At 36.7% G+C, this 20,923-nt stretch overlaps 1 protein-coding gene across 2 annotated transcripts in view; it reads left to right on the top strand.

The window, feature by feature from the left end:
* Positions 1-20,566, top strand: part of WDR43 (WD repeat domain 43) — a 50,360-nt gene extending 29,794 nt beyond the window's left edge. For both annotated transcript variants that reach the window (XM_082426145.1, XM_082426146.1), the window contains 11 exons: positions 1,070-1,241; positions 2,779-2,865; positions 4,044-4,175; positions 5,490-5,621; positions 12,132-12,218; positions 12,819-12,850; positions 13,843-13,906; positions 15,958-16,071; positions 16,579-16,648; positions 18,821-18,870; positions 18,972-20,566. In XM_082426145.1, coding sequence (XP_082282271.1) covers positions 1,070-1,241; positions 2,779-2,865; positions 4,044-4,175; positions 5,490-5,621; positions 12,132-12,218; positions 12,819-12,850; positions 13,843-13,906; positions 15,958-16,071; positions 16,579-16,648; positions 18,821-18,870; positions 18,972-19,154 — 1,123 coding nt within the window. In that variant the 3' untranslated portion in view covers positions 19,155-20,566. The remainder of the gene's footprint in view (positions 1-1,069; positions 1,242-2,778; positions 2,866-4,043; positions 4,176-5,489; positions 5,622-12,131; positions 12,219-12,818; positions 12,851-13,842; positions 13,907-15,957; positions 16,072-16,578; positions 16,649-18,820; positions 18,871-18,971) is intronic.
* The last annotated feature ends 357 nt before the right edge of the window (positions 20,567-20,923 follow it).

Here is a 20,923-nt window from a genome sequence, read left to right as displayed (position 1 = left end):
GGGCAGTAGTAAGCTGTTGAAGGATTTTAAACTGAGGATTGATGGGGTTTGACCTAAGTTTTAAGACATTAAGTTTTTAGTCGTTCTATCTGATGTGAAGAGAATAGACCATAGAAGGGTAAAGGCCAAAGCAGAGGCCAAAAATCCTGGATAGAGATGGTTGTGGAGTCGGGAAACTAGGAAGAGTGAGTTGGAAAGATAGTGGGGTGCTTACGGTTGGGATTATGGAGGGTGTGTACTTAGTGGTGGTAAGGACAACTGAGAAAGGAATTCCTCAGCGGAATTGTTGGACAGAATGACAGCCACTCACATCTTTAAGAAATGCCGAGTGACCCAGAGGCCATTGGATGATGGCAGGAGGGGAATGTAGCTGGTAGCTGGTGACGGCAATTTCAAAGGTTTTAGAGGTGGTGGAGGGAGAGACTACTTGTCTTGAAGTGTTAGTGAAGAACAAGAAGCGTACTTGAATCATTGCCAAGGGTCTTGGCACTAAGGGTGTGGGGAGGGCTGCCGAGGCGAGCAAGGTGAGGAGAGCTCTTAGCGAAGAAGTTGAGGATCTAATTTTGTTTATATTTTGCTGATCATTTTGCTCCTGGAACTGTGATGCAAAGGTCATGGTGAGGCTTCAGGGGTTGGAGGCCATTAGAGATGGGGCTGATTAGAGTAGGGCAAGAACAGAGCCATTTGGGGCTGAAGCTCAGGGTGGTGAGAGAGAGAGCCTTGGGAGCTTGGGGCCTTTTGTAAGGGTTGACAAAGCTGTATAGAAGAGCAAGTGTGCCTCAAGGCAGGTTTTGGTGGTGAGGTCTTGAATGTTGGCAGGGTGGGGATAGATGAAGTCTTGACAGGAACTCTTGACAAGATGGAAGAACAGGATGGATGAACAGGAAGTCTTGACAGATGAAGAGCTCTGGGGACACTGGTCACTACTGGTCACTCCTGATGATGTGGAGGCCAGGGGAGGTGACATTTCATGACACCGGGGTTGGTGACATTTCATGACACCAACTTCAGAGAATTAGTGTGAGATGCTATTTCACATTTTCTAATCTCATTTTTTTCCCATTTCCAGATACTGCAAAAAGCCTTTGACTTCAAACTGCACAATTCAGATAGCAACGCCTGGGAAAGGCAAGAAATCAACACCAAAACCCATCCCTATTCTAGCAGCTGGTTTTTGCTCTGACAAAATGTCATTGTTGCTTGTATATGGCAGTTGGTTTCAGCCCACCGTTGAGCGAGTGGTACGTAGCTACTCCTCTGGAGTAAAGCAGTGCAACATCAACATGTCTGTGGAAGAGAATGATTTTAAAATGATATATTGGTCTGCTTATTGGAATACTTAAGAAGATGTCATATATTTCCCCTTAACTGAAGGACTTTTCAGTGGATGGTTTATTTTAACTTGTGAGAACTCTGTATATAGTTGGTCCTTGAACAACACAGTTTTGAACTGTGTGGGTCCACTTAGGCATGGATTTTTTCCGATAGTAAATACTACAGTACTTCACTATCCAAGGTTGTTGAATCCACAGATGCGGAACTATGGATACGTTATAACTATGAACAAGTTATAAGTGGGTTTTTGACTGCACAGAGGGTCGGCACCTCTAACCCCTGCATCGTTCAAGGGTCAACTATGTAATTTTACTTAACCCAGTATATCCAAAATATCGTTTTAATGTTTAGTATAAAACATTATTTGAGATATTTTACCCCCCTTCTTCCTTTATTTGGTATTATGTCTTTAAAATCTGGTGTATATTTTTCACTTACAAGCCCATCTCAGTTTGGACTAGCCACATTTCAGGTGCTCAGTAGCCACAGGTATGGGTGAATTTTGCCCAATTACCCAAAAGATAAATCTTAATAAGAGATCCCTTAGTAATAGCACACATTGAATATTCTAAGTGGAAATGTAATGAGTGGGGCAGTGGTTTAGGTTTTTTGATTACAAAAGTTTCTTTGGAGACTTTTGGTGAGTTATTACGAGCATGTCCAATAGGTGAGACTATGAGAGGAATATCTCTTGCTCAAGCAATCTCTTGTTGAGTCTATTTAAAAATACTTATTACTTTAAAAAAATGTAATACATGGTTATGGTGTGATAAGAAAGGGAGAGAAGTGTTAAACTGTAAACATACATCTCCTTACCATACGTAGATCCCATAACCTCACTCTCCAGATGCAGCCTGTTTCCTGTGTGCTTTGTGTCTTTCCAGATATTGATTAGGTGGGTATAGACAATTACCTATAACTTTAAAGCCTTATAGATACGTATGTACTTTGCTGCATCTCACTTCCCCTCCTGTTTAATACCATATCAGGACATAGAGATTCACCTTAGAGCATTTTGTTAATCAGCATTGCTTGTCTTTGACTAGCTTGTGGAAGGATAGCAGTAGGAAATTGAGGGTAGGACCAGTCTTTTTTAGGACAGATTATAAGGTGATGAGCTAATAATGTTTTCTTTAAAATCTGTTACATTTTAAATGTCAGTCTTTAAAAACTGCGTATGTGAAAGATTTGAGCAATACATAACTGAAGAAAGTAAACATTATGCCTGGTATCTTCAGAGTTTACCCATTTTCCTCATATGGCATCAATCTGAATGGTGATCAGTCTGAGTGACCAGGAGTTTTCTGTGGAAGCCTTCTATACTTTTTTGTATTTTTATAAAAATGCATTTCTTTTTCACTTTATTCTTACTTCCGATTACTTTGTTTGACACTTTTTTTTTTCCCTTCCACCCCCTTTCCCTCTTTAAAATTCTATTCCCAGGCTTTAAATGCCAAAGAACCTCATATGTGTTTAGTAAGAGATACTTCAATCTGCTGGGCCCCAAAAGTAGAAACAGCTGTAACAAAGGTGAGTGCATTACATATTAGAAGTTAAGAAAAAAGATATTTGAGTGAATCGAATTGTTACGTAATACTGTGTTTAAACTCTTAATATCCTCTTTATGATCTTGTGTTAACAAATTTTGTGGGATTAGATTTTAGATATTAAGACTGTAAAACTTTTTTCATTTCTGTGCTCTTGATTTGTTGAACGAATGAGTGAATAGGTGACTAGAAGTTGAAGACCTTGGATTTATTTAATTCTTCCTTCTCCACCCCACCCCCAGTGCAGGATCACTGAGTAAATATCAGTATCAAATTTATCAAATTATTTCATCAATTTCTGTACTTAAAGGGGCAAAACTTTGTTGAGAGGAATGCTGTATTTCAGGGTGGAATAAAACCTAAATCCATGATGGGGCTGGAATTAAATACCAGATATAAGAACATTTTGGTCATGCTTTATTTTGAATATAATGTGGCATCTACATGGAGACATCATATGTTTGGCAGTCTAATGAAAAAAAGGAAAGCCAAGACATGCTATGATGACATTCATATGGTTTCGCTTCTGGCTGAGTTTCAGAGATGACACCTTTCTCTTGGCTGTCTGAGCATTTCTGGCAAAGATCAATTATTGGAGGTAGTCATAGAATGTACAGCTTCACTCTTTAACTTTTTTTTAAAATTATTTATTTATTTTTGGTTGCTTTGGGTTTTCGTTGCTGCGTGTGGGCTTTCTCTAGTTGCGCCGAGCGGGGGCTACTCTTCGTTGCGGTGCGCGGGCTTCTCTGTTGCGGAGCACGGGCTTCAGTAGTTGTGGCTTGTGGGCTCTAGAGCTCAGGCTCAGTAGTTGTGGCACATGGGCTTAGTTTCTCTGCAGCACGTGGGACCTTCCTGGACCAGGGATCGAACCCCTGTCCCCTGAGTTTTTAAGTCAGTGTGTCATTGTGTAATCTGTAGATTTTGTTTTTCTTGGTTCTTACTCTTACATGTTGCAGGCTTTAAAACCATGAATGTTCAGATTATACTTAAATGCCAGTATTCAATTAAAATATATCTTTAATTCATATCCTATTGAGTTAGTTACATTAAATTTTTCAGTAGGAAAACCTTTTAAAAGCTGTTAGTTTTCTCATTGGGGATAAATCTTGCAAGGAGTAAGACAGTTTCCTTTGTCACACCCCTCCTGTTCCTGTTTAACAGGTGAGAACACCAGTGATGAATTCTGAAGCAAAAGTTCTGGTGCCTGGGATACCTGGTCATCATGCAGCTATCAAGCCTGCGCCTCCACAGACTGAGGAAGTAGAGAGCAAGAGGAAATTAGGGGAAAATGAGGTAATACACTCATTCTAACCATTTTTGAGTTTGAAATTTAAGATTACTTGGGAGATTCTAAGAATTACATTGGATGGAGCCAAAGTTGAAACTTCAGAAAACGGAGAGGACAAAACTCTTCTTAACTAAAGAGGATGCTCTTCTGGCCATTTGTTCATTGTTAGCTGCATAAGGTAATTGTAGATTAAGCCAGGGCACGCTGTGATGGTTTTCATTGGGTTTCGCATGTTGCTGAGTTCCAATGATGCCTTGTCTCTTGGCTGTCTGAGCATTCCTGGCTGGTTTAATGCTAGTTAGTCTTTAAAAGTGATCGTCATTATAACCTCTTAAAGTGCGTATAAATTCCGTTTTTTCTCAACTCTTAAAACCCTCTTGTGATTACTGTAGTTGTCTGTGAAAAATCCTCTTTTTTGTCTTCCATTCACTTGTCACTCTTGACTAAATAATCTAGAATTTTAACTGTTTTATCATTAGAGAAAGAGTGTTTCTTTACCTGATTTTAAATGTTGTGCTTTATTGGGGGTGGGGGGTTGGGGAATAACATTGCTGTTCTTAAAAACTGTTTCTCAATAACATGATACCTGATTTAAAAATAAGGTGCCAACTTCCTCTAGTTTGGCCTAGATCCTACCCTTTAATTTTTTCCTACCTTTTTAATGTTTTTCATAAAACATAACCCAAACAGGAGGCTTTACCAAAGCCTCTCTGTTTGCTTTGGTAGTAACAGAACGTTTGTATTTTGATTGAGCTACCGAGGGACTGGCAGAACGTAATTGTTAGATTTGCTTTCATAAGGGATTAGTTATGTACAAGTGAGTTTTTGTATAGCAAACAAAGAGAAAAATAGGAAGACATCTTATAAATTTTGGGGGGAACATAACTGTCTTTATGCTCTTTTGATAATATTTGTTAGCAAAAGATCTGAGGTTGATGGCAAGGGATAATTACAGAAGGGGAAGCTTTTGTGATTATAAGTCTTTTCTTGTGCTTTAGTAATCAGATGCCAGATCCTTGTCTTTTTTGAATCTTCATATAGAGGGTTTTTTATGAATTACATTTTCAAATCATGGTTTTCAGTTGTTTTTTTCACTAGAGTCTGGAAACTTGGATTGCAGATATTACACTTGTCTACGACATTGGCTTTATGGTGATGAGATTCTATTGGAATGAGGAAGAGCATATTTGTGTTTTTCAGTGTTGAGGTGTGAATCAATCAGTGGTTTTTGTCTTCTGAGACATAAGCACAAAGTAATTTGACCAAACTGCTTTAGGTGTTGTCTGATATAACATTAACTGGTCATTTCTGTTCTGTAGGTTAGCATTGAAGAACGCCTGGGAGCACTGGATATAGATACGAAAAAAGAAAAGGACAACCTTCCACAGACAAACAGTTTTCCAGTTCTCCTCACACAGGGTTTAGAAAGTAATGATTTTGAAATGCTAAATGTAAGTATTATAGCAGTTTTTAAATGAATTAAGATGGTTAATTTTTCTTAGAAAGTGATTGACAGCACATTTACAGAGTGAATAGTCATGTTATGTAGCTGTCTTGAATTTAATGTTTTGTGAGTTTAGTCAAATATATATCACTTGGTGGCACTATACAGACAGTCACCAACCTACAAAGGGATTGTATTAAATTATTTTGAACCTGGAATGCATTTTCTCATAGAAATATTGTTGTGAATTGTTACTAGGTTCTTAGGCTTTAGTTCACAAAAGCCTTTATAAACATTGTGTAGCTGGATTATAATACTCAGCATTCTAGATCACAATTTATATTTTTTTCTGTAGGAAAATGCGTTCCTGAGTTTTTACTCTGGATTCCAGAAACTTATTTCCCCCTGGCCGTGAGAGGGGGCGGTGAGGTGGAACCTTGGCAATGGATAGGAGGTTTGAGGGAAAAATTCAAGAGGGTTGGGGGTATATAAAAGGGAGGCACTTACGATTTCTGTGTTTGTAAGTTGGTGACTGCTTGTATGATGTTGCTTAATTTGGTCCTCTTAAATTCAGAATTTGGAAGTGGTCTGTAGAGAAAATTTAAGTGTAAAAAATTGGACTTAAGCACTGCCTGATCAGATTAAAGCAGTTTATATTTGCTAAGTGCATTTATTCCTAGTGACTCTTAGTGATATTATGGTGCCACTTAGTATAGATGTGACTTTAATATGCAACCTATGAATAAGGTCTCTCTGACTTGTGTTTTGATCTAAATGGGAATATCTTATATTTGTGTTTAAGGGGATTTTGCAAAACAGGAGGGGGGAAACCAGGCATATCTAAAAACCTAAAATTACTTTTAAAATAGTTTGTGAGTGTATGTATTTTGGGAGGTCAATTTTAGTTTAACATGGCGTAGAAACCTAGGTGAGGATTTGGTGAGAAATAAGCTATAGAAAACAATTGACAGTGTTATTAAAATATAACTTATCTGCCATCATTGCTTACTTAACTGTGCTTTGAAAACTTCTTCAGTAGTACAAGTGAATCAGTTATTGTTTTGTTTTGTTTCCAAGAAACATTTCAAAACATTTAATAGTACAGTGGGCCACCATGAACCCATCACCCAGTTTCAAAAATTATCAGCACTAGCCAATCTATCTATTATTGTTTTATCTGTTTGCTCACCCCCTACCCAGGTTATAGTGAAGCAGATGTCAGACCTATTATTTATTTCATCCACAAATATATCCCTGTTCAACTGTAACAATAGCAATTCCTTTTAAAAACATAACCACAATTATCACACCTAAAAAGGTGAACAGTGATTCCTTAAAATCATCAAATATCCAGTTAGTATTTATCTTTCGCTGATTGTCTTGTAAAGTTTTTTTTCTTTGCTTTCTTCAAAACTGGATCCCAACGAAGTCCACACTATTTGGTGGATTTGCCTTTTCTGTCTTTTGCAATTTGGGGAAGCTAGGTTATTTGCTCTAAAGAGATTTCACATTCTAGATTTTGCCTCCTGCAAATCCATTTTACTGGGTCATTTAACCCAACAAGTATCATTTAATATAATTCTTGTCCGTCATATTTCCTGTACAATGGTAGTTGGATCTAGAAGCTTGAAGAGATTCAGATTAGAATCATCTGGCACTTCAGATGTGACAGTGTGTACTTTTGTCAGGTGTCATAGAGTTGTTGGGAGAGTAAAGGAAATGATGTTTGTGAAAGCACTTCTTAAATTGTAAAGAATTGTATGTGTAAGACCTTTTCATTATTAAGGATTTTGAGGTGATACGTTGTATTGTTTAAGTAGAAGTCAATAACCTTTACAAAAAAGAAAAAAGAAATAAAAACTAGAATACAGGAGTATTCCCATACTGTATTACCTGGGATATCAGGCATTCTACAGAGAAAGAGGCAAGTAAAAAAAAAAATCAAATATTTTTTCCCCTGGAAAGTGTGTTCCTCATTTCCAAAGGTACCGTCTGAGGATATGTGAAATATAATAGGAGGTCATTAAAAATAGGAATGAAAGGGGACTTCCCTGGTGGTCCAGTGGGTAAGACTCCACACTCCCAATAACAGGGGACCCGGATTCGATCCTTGGTCAGGGAACTAGATCCCACGTGCATGCTAAAAACTAAGGAGTCCGCATGCCGCTACTAAAAGATCCCGCAACTAAGACCCAGCACGGCCAAAATAAATATTAAAAAAAAAGAAAGAAGAAAGTGAGCAGTGTCAGGTATGCAACATAGGACCAAAGGTGAGGTTAAAAATCCCTACTGTAGAACACTTGACATTAAAGTTTATGGCTTTTTAGGAAAGTGGCACTTTGACCTAAAGAAGTAGTCTATAGCTTATGCAAAAAAGATATGCTTAGGTATTTATGTAATCTGTGGCACCCATAGGAGTTAGATATTTTAAAATATTTTAAAAATTTTATTTAAATTAAGTATTTCTTAAAAGTTCCCATTTACAGTAGTACCAAAAAATGCCTAGGATAAATCTACAAAACATGTTTCTACCCCTACATTGAAAATTACAAAAATTGAGAGAAATTAACCAAGACCTATGTTCATGGTTGGAAGATTCAATATTGTTAAGATGAGCAGTTCCCCCCAGATTATTCTATGTGTCCAATACATTCCCAATTAAATTCCAGCAGCTACCTTTTAGAAATTCAAAGGACATGAAATAACCAAAGTAATTATAAAACGAAGAGCAAAATTGGAGAACTTACCCTACCTCATTTCAAGAAAAAGCTGTAGTAATCAAGATAGTTTGGTATTAGTGAAAAAATAAATATAGATTAAGGAACCAAAATAGTCCAGAAATAGACCACATGCAATTGGTTTTCAGTAAAGGTACTACTAAGTTGGGTCAATTGGGAAAGCAAAGTCTTTTCAACAGTTGCAGTTGAATCAATTGAATATCTATATGGAAAAAAATGCATCTCAACTCTTTCCTCACATCTTACACAAAAATCTACACAAAAATAGATCACAGACATAAATGTATAAACCAACCCTCAAAACTTCTAGAAGAAAATAGGAGAAAATGTTATGCAGATTTGCATGGAAAAAGCCTTCTTAGGTTCATCACAAAAAGCATGAAACACTTAAGGAAAAATTGGTCATTTGGATTTAATAAAAATTAAAAACTTTTCTCTTGAAATGACAATGTTAGGAGAATGGAAGGGCAGGCCACAGGCTGGGGGAAAAAAAAACAACTTATATATCAAAGGATTTATATCCAGAATTGATAAAGAACTCTTAACTCAATAGTGAGATTCAACTCAAATAAAATACAATTGGTAAGTGCGTGAACACATATTTCAAAAAAGAATTCCAGTGGCCAGTGAGTGCATGTAAAGGTATTATATACATCATTAATCATCACAAATGCAAATTAAAACCACAGTGAGATAACACTACATACCCATTATAGATTGATTAAAATTTAAAAGACAGTACCATCTATTGGGGAGGATGTGGAGTAACTGGAACTCTCATATCTTGCTGGGGGGAATGGAAAATGGTATGCCTACTTTGGAGAACAGTTTGGCCATTTCTTAAAAGTGAAGGACACATCTACCATAAGATCCTGCCATTCTCCTCGTAGATGTTTACCAAGAGAATTGAAAACAAATGTTCGTACAAAGACTTGTACACGAATGGTCACGGCAGCCTTATTTTTAATAGCCCCAAACTGGAAAGAACCCTGAACACATGAAGGGATAAATTGTTATCTAGCAATGTAAAGAATGTATATTGCTTCATCAACAACATGAATGAATCTCAAACTTACGCTGTGAGAAAGAAGCCAGACAAAAAAGTACATACAGTTTGATTTCATTTATAGAAAAATTCTAGAAAATGCAAACCAATATGTAGTTCAGTGGTTGCCTGAGGGCGGTGGGGTGGAAGGGAAGGATAGAATGTAAAGGGTCCAAGGAGACTTGAGGGTGATAGAATGTTTATTATAGTGTTTGTTTCATGGGTAAATATGTTTGTCAAACTGATCAAATAGTACACTTTAAATGTGCACTGTTATGTTTCAGTTATAATACAGTAAAGTTTTTTTTAAAAAATCCCATCTTCAGTATCATCTTCTTGCTACTTGTAGCTGTGGTTTATAGTCTTGGCAGAAGTTAATAATGCTAACTCCTCTATTCATTATCATTTTGCTTGGTTTGGGATAACTTATTTTTTTTTGCTTATTTTTAATTTGAAAATTGTTATCATAGAACCTCTGTCTTTAGTGAGCATAAGGATTATCTGAGAGCTTGTTAAATTTTTCTGTCCTGCAGTTTGGAATAACTTCTAAATAGCTAGGCCATACATACCATTATTTGCCTGTGACAGTTCTGGTTTACACCTCTTAACTTGGTGTAATTACTAATAGTGACTCCTTTCATTCACAGAAGTGTCCCAGTTTGGACAACAAATTATCTGATCACTTTACATTTAGAGCACTAGAGGATTTCACAAACCACGTGTTTTTCAAACCTTCAGCCCTACATTATGTTTCTTAACCAAGCTTTTGGTATAAATAATGTGCAGCAGCAAGTTCAAGATTGTATTCCTTGACCTGAAGTGCTACTATTTTACTTGGCCATTTAAGACAGTGAAACCTGGTAGTTTGGTGAACATGCTGTGAAAATTGAGTACCTTAACAAAAAGAGATGCAGACATAGAAAACAGACGTGTGGACACGGGGGAAAGGGGGAGTGGGATGAATTAGGAGATTTAGGATTGACATACACCCACTACCATGTGTAAAATTGATAGCTAGTGGGAACCTGCTGGATAGCACAGGGAGCTCAGCTCAGTGCTCTGTGATGACCTAGATGGGTGGGAAGGAGGTCCAAGACAGAGGGGATATATGTATACATATAGCTGATTCACTTCATTGTACAGCAGAAACTAACACAACATTGTACAGCAACTGTACTTCATTTAAAAAAAAGTATTTGTAGACTAGTTCAGACAATGTTCCCTGTAACTTGTACATCGTTGGAACTTTGTGATAACTGATTTATAACAAAGACTTGATTTGAGGGATGTTTGGTATCATCAGACACCTTGTGAATTATTTAAGTTCTCAACATATTTTGCTTTGGATCTTGTGTTCTCATTATTTGAAAATGACAATATTAGGACAGTCCATCCGTCAGTTCCCCAATGATTATGTATAAAAATACATAATCTTTCTTTTGCATAATAAACTGTAATTATGTCAGTGATAGTTTTTAAGTAGTACTTGATAGATTTAAGAAGGGCTTGGTGTAAAGATATTTTTACAAGCAAATAAAATCCATAGGGAATTCTGAAAGGGTATGTTAAGACCATTAAAGTAGGTTGAAAATGAACTTTCCATGTTTTTGCCCTGTAATACCTCTACTGTTTATATCCTGAACATGATCTTTATAGCAACAACAGCCAAAACATAGCATGCACCAACCATTAGGGAAGTTCCTCTAGTAGTAAACCCTTTTTTTTTTTTTTTAAAAAAAAAGAAATGTTCTCTTTTTTTTTTTTAATTTATTTATTTATGGCTGTGTTGGGTCCTCGTTTCTGTGCGAGGGCTTTCTCCAGCTGTGGCAAGCGGGGGCCACTCTTCATCACGGTGCACGGGCCTCCCACTATCACGGCCTCTCTTGTTGCGGAGCACAGGCTCCAGACGCGCAGGCTCAGTAATTGTGGCTCACGGGCCCAGTCGCTCCGCGGCATGTGGGATCTTCCCAGACCAGGGCTCGAACCCGTGTCCCCTGCATTGGCAGGCAGACCCTCAACCACCGCGCCACCAGGGAAGCCCCAGTAAACCCTTTTGAAAGATAAATATTTAAAAGTACTAAAGAGGAAGGGGGTATCTGGATTTTGAAACCTGAAAGGACTCATTTCCCACCCTCTCCTATAGATGAAGCATCTGGGTGGGGTTTGGAGAAATAGAAAGGCCTGCCAGAATTTGGACTAATCTGCTCTATCTCCTTTTCTATCCATACAACGTGGGGTGGAGACTGCGTTTCACCCTTAAAGTTTTTGACTCAAGCACTCATTATATGATCTTTTGATTGGCTTAAAATTTTATCAAAAACATTTAAAAGGTATGTTTCATTGTAAGTGTGATTTTAGTGTGTTTTGCTCACTCTTGTGTTGATATGACAAGATATGTTTCATAAAACAAAGGTTTGAGAACTTCTCTAAAGTGGTGTATATACCTGTATTTAAATGTCGAGAGGTGTTCTTTTCTGTTTTATATCAAAAATTAGCTTATAAGAATTTAGAATTTGTGGAGCAGAAACTTGTTTAATGGAGTAAATGTCCTGATACTTGAAGACTGTACTTGTCTGATAGCCATAAGACATAATATAACATTCTCCATTTAGTCCCAACCTTTATTTGCTACAGTTCAGTATTGCTTGGTTTTTAAGATAATTTTTAGTGACAGTATTCCCTGTAGTGTCCTTAGTTTCTGAGTATGCTTATTTACAATTTTTTTTTCTCACAGAAAGTACTTCAAACTAAGAACTTAAACCTAATAAAGAGAACTGTCTTAAGGATGCCCCTGCATGCTGTCATTCCGTTGTTGCAAGAGGTAACTGAGTACGCGTCTCGTTTTAAGGTCCTAATGCTATGACTCAAAGACAAAATCCAGTATTTAGAGAAATGGATTTGCAGTATGTAAGCAAGCAGGGTATTTAGAGTCGATGATAGATGATCACTAGATCTACTCAGACAAAATTTGCCTAACCTAGATATTTTTCTATGTATTTTAAAAATTGAGATATAATTTACATACCTTTAAGGTGTACAGTTCAGTGTTTTATAATATATTACAGACTGTGCAAGTGCCACATCAAAAAGAAATCCTGTACCCATTAATCACTCCCCATTTGTCCTTACCCCCCAGTTTTCTGGCAACCACTAATCTATTTTCTGTCTTTGTGTCTGTTCTGGACATTCATTCATATAAATCCTAGCCTAGATTTTTATCAGATAATTATTTTTATTTTGGGAATGTATTCCTAGATTATGTTAAATTGGTTGAACATTTAGGAGTTAGGAAATTTAAGAATAATGATTTCCTAATGCAGTCATTCTTTTCCTTTGTTCTCATGGATGTGTTATCGTGGGAATTGATGGAGATTGGCTGCCTCTGAAGTACTGTTGCTAATACTGTTTTTCTCCTCCTCAGCTTACAAAGAGATTACAAGGACATCCTAATAGGTAAGATGTTTAGGCGACTTAAATTGCTTTGATTTTATAAGTATTTTAAATGTGATTGTTTAAAAACAGCAGTGTCTGGCAACATGAGATTACATAGTAGGTAGCCTCAAATTCTAACTAATAAAACTCAAATTAAAGTGTCAGATTTTGCTCTCTGCACTTACTTTAAATTGAATGATTCTTATTTCTAAGATTGTATTATAGTTTTTCCCTTCAGAAAATTTGAGGTTTTTCAGCTTTATTATATCAGGTCATTTAATGGATTAGTCTTATTTAATAATTTAGGCCTAATCACGATGTGTAAAACTGGCCATTTGTAGAACTTGTTCAGCCTCTGGTAGTTGCTTAAGACACTACAAGGAAAGATTTTATATAACTAAATTTTGTGGGTCTTTTTTGCTAATTTGATGATTTAATATTTATATAGGGTGTTGATATCTCAAAGATCTCAGCTTGTACTATAGTATTATCAGAGTCTATAATATAGTTTTTCTTTTCTAAGTTTTTTTTCGTGATAAGCTCCATTAGCCTTTGGAGCTCACAGAGGAAATCTAAAGATTTCATTAATTAGGCCTGGCTTACATTTTTGGTCTATATTTGTCTTTTAATGTTGGTGTGGAAATCTTTTGCTGTTTGTACCTGATGATGAGTAGATGATGGGCTCAGATATGAGCATAAAATGCAAAGTCAGCTGAGCCCAGTCTACTGCCTTGGTATCAGCTAATTACGAAGTAAAGCATAGGTTTTATATCTGGAATTGAATTATTTTAGAGGAAGGGATTTTTGTCCTGTTATCTAGTCCATCCTGCTACCCCCTCCCTTCCTCAAAAGATGAGTATATTACACAGACCTCAAACAGACCCAGTGAAAGAATGAACGACTGTCATATTCACAGTGGTTTATTTATTAGAGTCATTTTCTAGATCTTTATAACTCCGTTGTATTTAATTTTGAATTTGTGAATATTAGTTGATGTGTTTTTTTTTTTTCAGTGCTGTTTTAATGGTTCAGTGGCTAAAATGCGTGTTAACGACCCATGCATCCTACTTATCCACAGTGAGTCTTTTCATCTGTAGTTGCTGAACAGTTTGGCTTTGATAAGGATTATCAACTGATAGCTTAACAAAACCATTTTCTCTCCATCTGCCCTTTAACCATCAGCTGCTGCTTTTAAAGAATTTGTTTTTTCCCCATGTGCAATGTCACGTTGTCATCATTGTTACCTTTTATAAACTGGCCCTTTTTTGGCCCAGATTTTAAAAGTAATATATATTCTGTAGAGAAGCTTGAAAAATACAGAAAGGAGAAAAGTTACATACTAGCCTTCAGGTGTTTTTCTATATACATACCTGTTTAGCAAAATTATCTTTACATTGTATGTATCTCTCCCATCCTCTTCTAAAAACTTAGTAGCTTTTTAAAGTTTATATCTATGCTAACATGTCTATATTACCTTGTGATAAAAATGAAATGAATATCTTAATAGCTGACGTTTTGCTGGGACTAATGTCAACTCTTGATTACCTATACAGATGGAAGGGAGGGAGCATAAAATCATAAAGTAACACCAAAAAAACCCCCAGTTTTATATGTCACAGTATGAGCTGGGTTATTGCCACATCATCAATTTAATTATAGTTTAAGCTAGAAATAAAATTATGCAGTTGACTCGTTCTTCTTTTATTTGGCTACCTAGAACCGTACAATAGGTTTTCTTGAAAGATTTTAGTGGATAGTTGAAAATTTTTAATTACTCCTTAAACTATAGCTCTTCCCTTCTTAACAGTTTCACCCAGTTCTTGCCTGATCGCTGTCCCTTGTCCTCTGTCTCAGGATCCTTTTCCTTCAGTAGTTTGAGATAGGAAAAACTATTGGTTAACCTGTTTTGAGTTCGGCAGTTCGTTCTTTGTATGCCTGTGGAGATCTCTGTCAGGGTGTTAAAATGCGGGAAGAGATACGAAACAGTAAGAATGCATATTGGGTTTCCCTGCTTACGGAAATCTTGGGAGTTGGATTGGGGGCAGTGTCTGAGTGGCGTGGTGACGGGCATGGAAAGAGTACCACAAGCGTAGGATGACACTCATTTTGTGACCTCACTGAATTGCTTAGAAGCAAAAAGAGCCCTAGGAGGACTTGTAGTGAAATCCCTTCTGGAATCAACCCCTAAGTTATAACCACTGGAGTAGTAGTCTTGTAACATTCTAGGTCAGGGCAAAATAGACCATGGAAGTACGGTACAGGGTGGACTCCAGCCTAAAACAGTTTTCTCTCCTCAGAAAACAGCGCTTTTCCCCCACCTTTCCTTCACTTTTTCTTTCCTTATCAGATACCTTTAAGTACCTTCTCTAAGTCAAGCACTGTGCTAGGCATGGGGGCTTTAGTAATGTACAGACACTCTCATTTTTACTGTTTAAAGTTTAACATTTAAATGAAACACTCTTATTTAGTGTCAGAGATAGGGCAAGTAAAGGCTAATTAAAGGGCAAAGAGTGGGGTCCCTTTTTCTGAAGCTCTGGAGGGACAAAGAAAATAATTTCCTGCTTTAATTTCTGAAGTATAACTCAGAGGGTTCATTAACAGGAAGTATGTTTGAAATACCATAAGGTCAGCTTTGTATTCTGTCACTTTGTCCTGCTGGTCTCTGGAAGCTGTGAAAAGCCTTCCTCTAGCTGCTGGGACCTAATGGAGGTAGATAATGTGATATCATCAGAGAGGAAGTTTCAGAGTGAAGCCCTTTTTAGCCCAGAGGTATGTGCTTGGGGGTACTCTTTAGTTAGTGTCTCCTTTATGTTGATCTTCTCTGAAATAATATGATCAACACAAAGAAGTCCCACCCTGCAGTTTGTCTCTCCTTGCAGTTTCTCCTTCTGACCTTGCATCATTATTTTTTTTTTAATGTATTATTTTTTTGCTGTTAGGACAGTAAAGGCCTCTGAAAATTTGAGATGTTGCTAGGCTGTGTGACAAGCAGCCACTGCCACTGGAAGTGCAAGCATTTGCTGGGGGCTGAATACTCAGGCATATCTGAGCATGATTTATATATTTGTTATCCATGTTTTATTATAATAGTATCAAAATATCATTTTGTTGTTGTTGTTGTTCCTTAGTTGCCTGACCTGGTACCCCAGCTGGGGACACTGTACCAGTTAATGGAAAGCAGAGTAAAAACTTTTCAGAAACTTTCCCACCTTCATGGAAAGCTCATCCTTCTAATCACGCAAGTGAGTAAATCAGATTGTTTTGTGCTGAACTTTTGAATGTGATGGGAATGGAGAGAGGAATAAGGATTGTTTACCTGAATGTTGAAAGTGCCCTGTTTCAGCAAAAAATTGGTAAATCAGGACCTAGTCTTTGACTAGGAAATGTTATGTATTTGACAGTAAGTAAACTTAGTTGTGCCTGTGTCAGCTTTAACTCGGAGGTTCTCACCGTCATATTTCAGTTGTTAATACAGTTAGAGTGGTTGTGGTGCTATGAACAACGAGTCACAGGGTATTTCTACAGCTTTTTGTCACAGAAAGAAACTGGATTACCTTAAAAGTATTTTCAGCTTTTATGGAGTAATTCTTTCTTGTATTTGATGAATATGCCTTTTGCCTTGTATTTGATCTACATCGTATTAAGGTCATCCATTATAGTGGTTGAGGATGAGTTTACTGTTGGGGAAGGTTGTGATACTTGAGATAAACTTACACTCTACTTCACAATAGCACTTGATTATCTTTCAGGTTACAGCGTCAGAAAAAACAAAGGGACCGACTTGTCCTGCACAGAAGGCAAAGTTGGTGTATGAAGAAGGTAAAGCTTGGGGCATAGGCTAAACATTTAGTTTTTCACATTGACCCAGTTCTGTGACTTTGTAAAAACATCAGTGTGAGATCGTGCTTTGACACACACCTTCCCTAATAAAACGGGCAAGCTTGTGGCAAAACTGGCAAAAATGTGATCAAATAAAAGCGAAGGCACAAATATAATACAGAAACAAAAAAGGGCATTAGGTACGGAAGATATTTGAAGAACACTATGAACAAACTATGCCAATACAAAAAACCTAGATGGTATAGGTAATTTCTTGGGGAACTTTAATGACCAAAATAGACTTAAAAATAAAAAGAAATAGAAACCTAGAACAAGCTAATAGCTTTAAATTGATTTAATCAAAACCTTTCCCCGTAGGGTACCAGACACAGGTTTTATAAGTGACTTTTATCAGTCTTTAAGGAACAAGTCATTTTTGTCGTGTACAAACAATTTAGACATTTCATGAGTCAAAACCGGACAAGTATAGTCAAGAAAATAACATCTTAGGCCATCCTCAAATATCCTAAGTAGCAGATTGATTACAGAAGTGCTTAAGTAAAATAATATGTCATTACCAAGTAGAATTTATTTAAAGATTGTAAGATGACTTAGTATCAAGAAATCTGTTAATGTAGTTATTACCATGTTAACAGGTTATCATGAACACTGTTATTTTAATAGATAGAGAAAAATAATTCAATGAAATTCCATCTTTGTACATCTCATTATTTGATAATCTAGTCACACCATTGAAATATTCAGATAAGCAAGTTTACTAGATACCAAGATCTAGCAAAAAGAAATTGGTAGCATTATTATGTCCCAATAATGTATTGTATGTCCGTAATGTCCCGGTCAGAAGTGTCTTAGGAAAAAAAGATCTCATTCACAGCAGCAACCAAAACTATGCAGTACCTAGAAATACCTCTAAAAAATGAAACAAAACCTTTATAGAGAAAACTATAAAATATAACTGAAGAACATAAAAGCATACCTGAATTAATTAATTACACTTTTTGCGATTTTTTTTCCTGGTTTTATTGAGATATAATTGACATATAGCATTGTGCTCGTTTTAGGGGGTACAACATAATGATCCTATATGTATATATTGTGAAATGATCATCACAATGTTTAGTTAACATCCATCACCACACGGTTATAAATCTTTTGTTCCTGTGATGAGAGCTTTTAAGATTGACTCTCTTAGCAGCTCTCAAATAAACATTAGAGTATTGCTAACTGTGGTCACCATGGTGTACGTTATCTACCCAGGACTGACTTATCTTATAATTGGAAGTTTGTGTCTTTTGACCTTCACCCATTTCCTCCACCCCTATCTGACACCTCTGGCAACCACCAATCTGTTCCCTGTATCATTGAATCTCGTTTCTGTAGATTCTATATGTGAGTGAGATCATACAGTATTTACCTTTTTCTGTCTGACTTATTTCACTTAGCACAAGGCCCTCAAGGTCCATCCATGTTGTTGCAAAGGGCAGGAGTTCCTATTATTGCCTGGCTGAATAATAATCCATTTTGTGTGTGTGTGTGTGTGTGTGTGTGTGTGTGTGTGTGTGTGTGTGTGTGTGTGACATTTTCTTTATCCATTCTTCCATCAGTGGACATTTGGGTTGTTTCCCTGTCTTGACTATTGTAAATAATGCTGCAGTGAACATGGGAGTGCAGTTATATCTGAGATCCTGATTTTGTTTCCTTTGGTATATATTTAGAAGTGGACTTGGTGGATCATATGGTAATTCTATTTTTAATTTCTTGGGGAGTCTTCATAATGTTTTCCATGGTGGCTGAACCAGTTTACATTCCCATCAGCAGTGCACAGGGGTTCCTTTTCTCCACATCCTCGGCTTAGTTTTTTTTTTTTTAATTATTTTTTTAATTGAAGTATAGTTAATGTACAATGACTTAGTTTTTTAGATGGGATTTTGTTAGGGTTTTGATACTTTGTCCTGCTCAATGAGATCTTGGTGGAATAGTATAATACATGTACTTTTATGCAGATAAGAATATAAACAATGTTCCTTCTTAGGTGGATGATAGCTGAATATATTTCTAAAAATAAATTCAGGAATCTGATTCTGTTTAGCTTTCTGGGCTATGTCCTCTGCTTCGATCACAGAATTAAAGCTTGTTTCCCCCTCCTTACAGAATCTTCTGAAGAGGAGTCTGATGATGAAATAGCAGATAAGGATTCTGATGTGAGTAATTTGTTTCCTGGTACATAAATCTGCCTTATATCTTTGTCCCCTGTAAGAATGAGGCCTTCAATCATGCTTTCCTTGCTTAATATTTCTACCAGGATAATTGGGATGAAGATGAGGAAGAGAAAGGAAGTGAAAAAGATGAGGATGTTGATGAAGAGGAAGAAGAGGATGCTGAAGAAAAAGGTGAAGAAAATGGTGAGGACAGAGATGTGGCAAGTGAAAAGGAATTAAATGGAGATTCTGATTTAGATCCTGAAAATGAAAGTGAAGAAGAATGAACAGAGAAGAACAAGTCAAACGAACTATGTAAACTGGCTCACCTTACCCACTGCTGCCGAGTTCTCCTATGGAGGGTTGTCTCTGTGACAGATGCCAAGGACCGCTGCACATTTCCAAATTCCTAATGGTGGCTCCCATGCCACTTTGCTATCTTGAGCACCCCAGACTTAACTGTGTAAATAAGAGAGTTTCATTCAAATGTTAATAAACTTTACACAGCAAATAGATACATTTTCTGCAGTGTACTGACATGAGTGTCCAATATATGGTATATTTTTATAATGTAATATCCTGGTATGATTGGTTATGCCAAGAATTGATGTAAGTGAAGATAAAGACATTTCTCATGTAAGGGTTCAAGAACTGGACTTTTGTGAAGGAGTCAGCTCTTATCTCAGGTTGGTATCTTTCATCACATCCTGGTATGAAGCAGCACTAGTGAAAAAATTTTAATTTGATACATTTTCATAAAATATGAAGGGATAAACTAAAAACTGGAGTAAAAATGATTGTGACTAAAAAAAATAAAATCACCAGTATCCCTAGCTTCTCTATTGACTGTGGTAATCTGATTTGGGTCAGATTGAATATTTGGAGTGCTTCCCCAAAACAACCACTTATTTTTTAACCTGTCATGTGAAGTATTTTTTTAAAACACAGAAAAATTATGATAATTAAAAAACTAAAGAATTAGCCATATTAAGGATTTTTCTTGATTGCAAGTTGCCTGTAAAGAATCATCAGTGTATAGATTTAGAAGTGCTCATTACCTGCAACTTTTTAAAAGATTCAGTTACAGCTGCTTTTGAAGAGGTTTTCATTTTTATTTAAATTACTAATGGATCAAAGAACAGTTGTTTATTTTTTCTCTTTGGTTTTAGATATTAATGATAACCTTGTTGGAATTTTTTTCCAAAGAAAATATTTTTATAATTCCGTAATTTAATGTGTTCCTTTTCATTACCCACTCTTGGCAGTGTTAGGGTATGTTTACCTTAAAATAAATCTGACTCAAGATTTTTTATGTATGTATAAAGTATTTTGGTGTGCTACAAAAGCCTTTTCAAATTATCAGTAATTTTTTTTTTTTAAAGAATGAGCCAGTATTTGCTTAGTGCTCTCTAGGGAACATGCAGATGGAAGCTCAACTCTAAGAAAGGGCTGGGCAGATGGGTTTATTTTTCCCACCTGTGAATATGTAAAACATAAAACCATTATCTCCGAGGGACTTCTGATATTGGTGGCAGACAGATTTCTGTGCTCAACTAATAGAGCTGGAGCCATATAGAGCATCTTGGGAAAGTTAGAGTCAGCTACTGGTGTAATGTATAGTTATATTTGTCTATAAATGGAGCTGTTTATGGCAATTTAATACCATTCTCTTTGTAAAGTGAATAAATATTCATCTTTACCCAGTGCTTGTCTTGTGGTATATGTAGGGGAACACAGCCACAGGTTTGGGCTTGTGGTGTGAAGGTTTTAAAAAAATCATCTTACTCCACTAGCCTGAATAGGTAAATGCTTTCAAGGCTTTTTGGATAATCTAGCATTTGTAACGAAGTGAAGGAACCAAGAACTTTGTTAGGAGCTAGTGGTTGTTTCTTGCCCCACCTGGCAGGGCCGCGCTCCCACCACACGAGGTTGCGGTGGCAGTCACAAGGGTGCACGTGCCCATGGGTCAGGCCGTGTCCTATGGCCTGGGTCAGATTTCCCCCGCACCTGGCTCTACCTAGAGAACGGTAGTAATTGCTTACTGTTTCTTGTTTTA

This window comes from Balaenoptera physalus (assembly GCF_965194825.1).
Source record: "Balaenoptera physalus genome assembly, chromosome: 15".
In the NCBI taxonomy this organism is placed as follows: Eukaryota; Metazoa; Chordata; class Mammalia; order Artiodactyla; family Balaenopteridae; genus Balaenoptera; species Balaenoptera physalus.
This window is presented reverse-complemented; position numbering and strand designations above follow the sequence as displayed.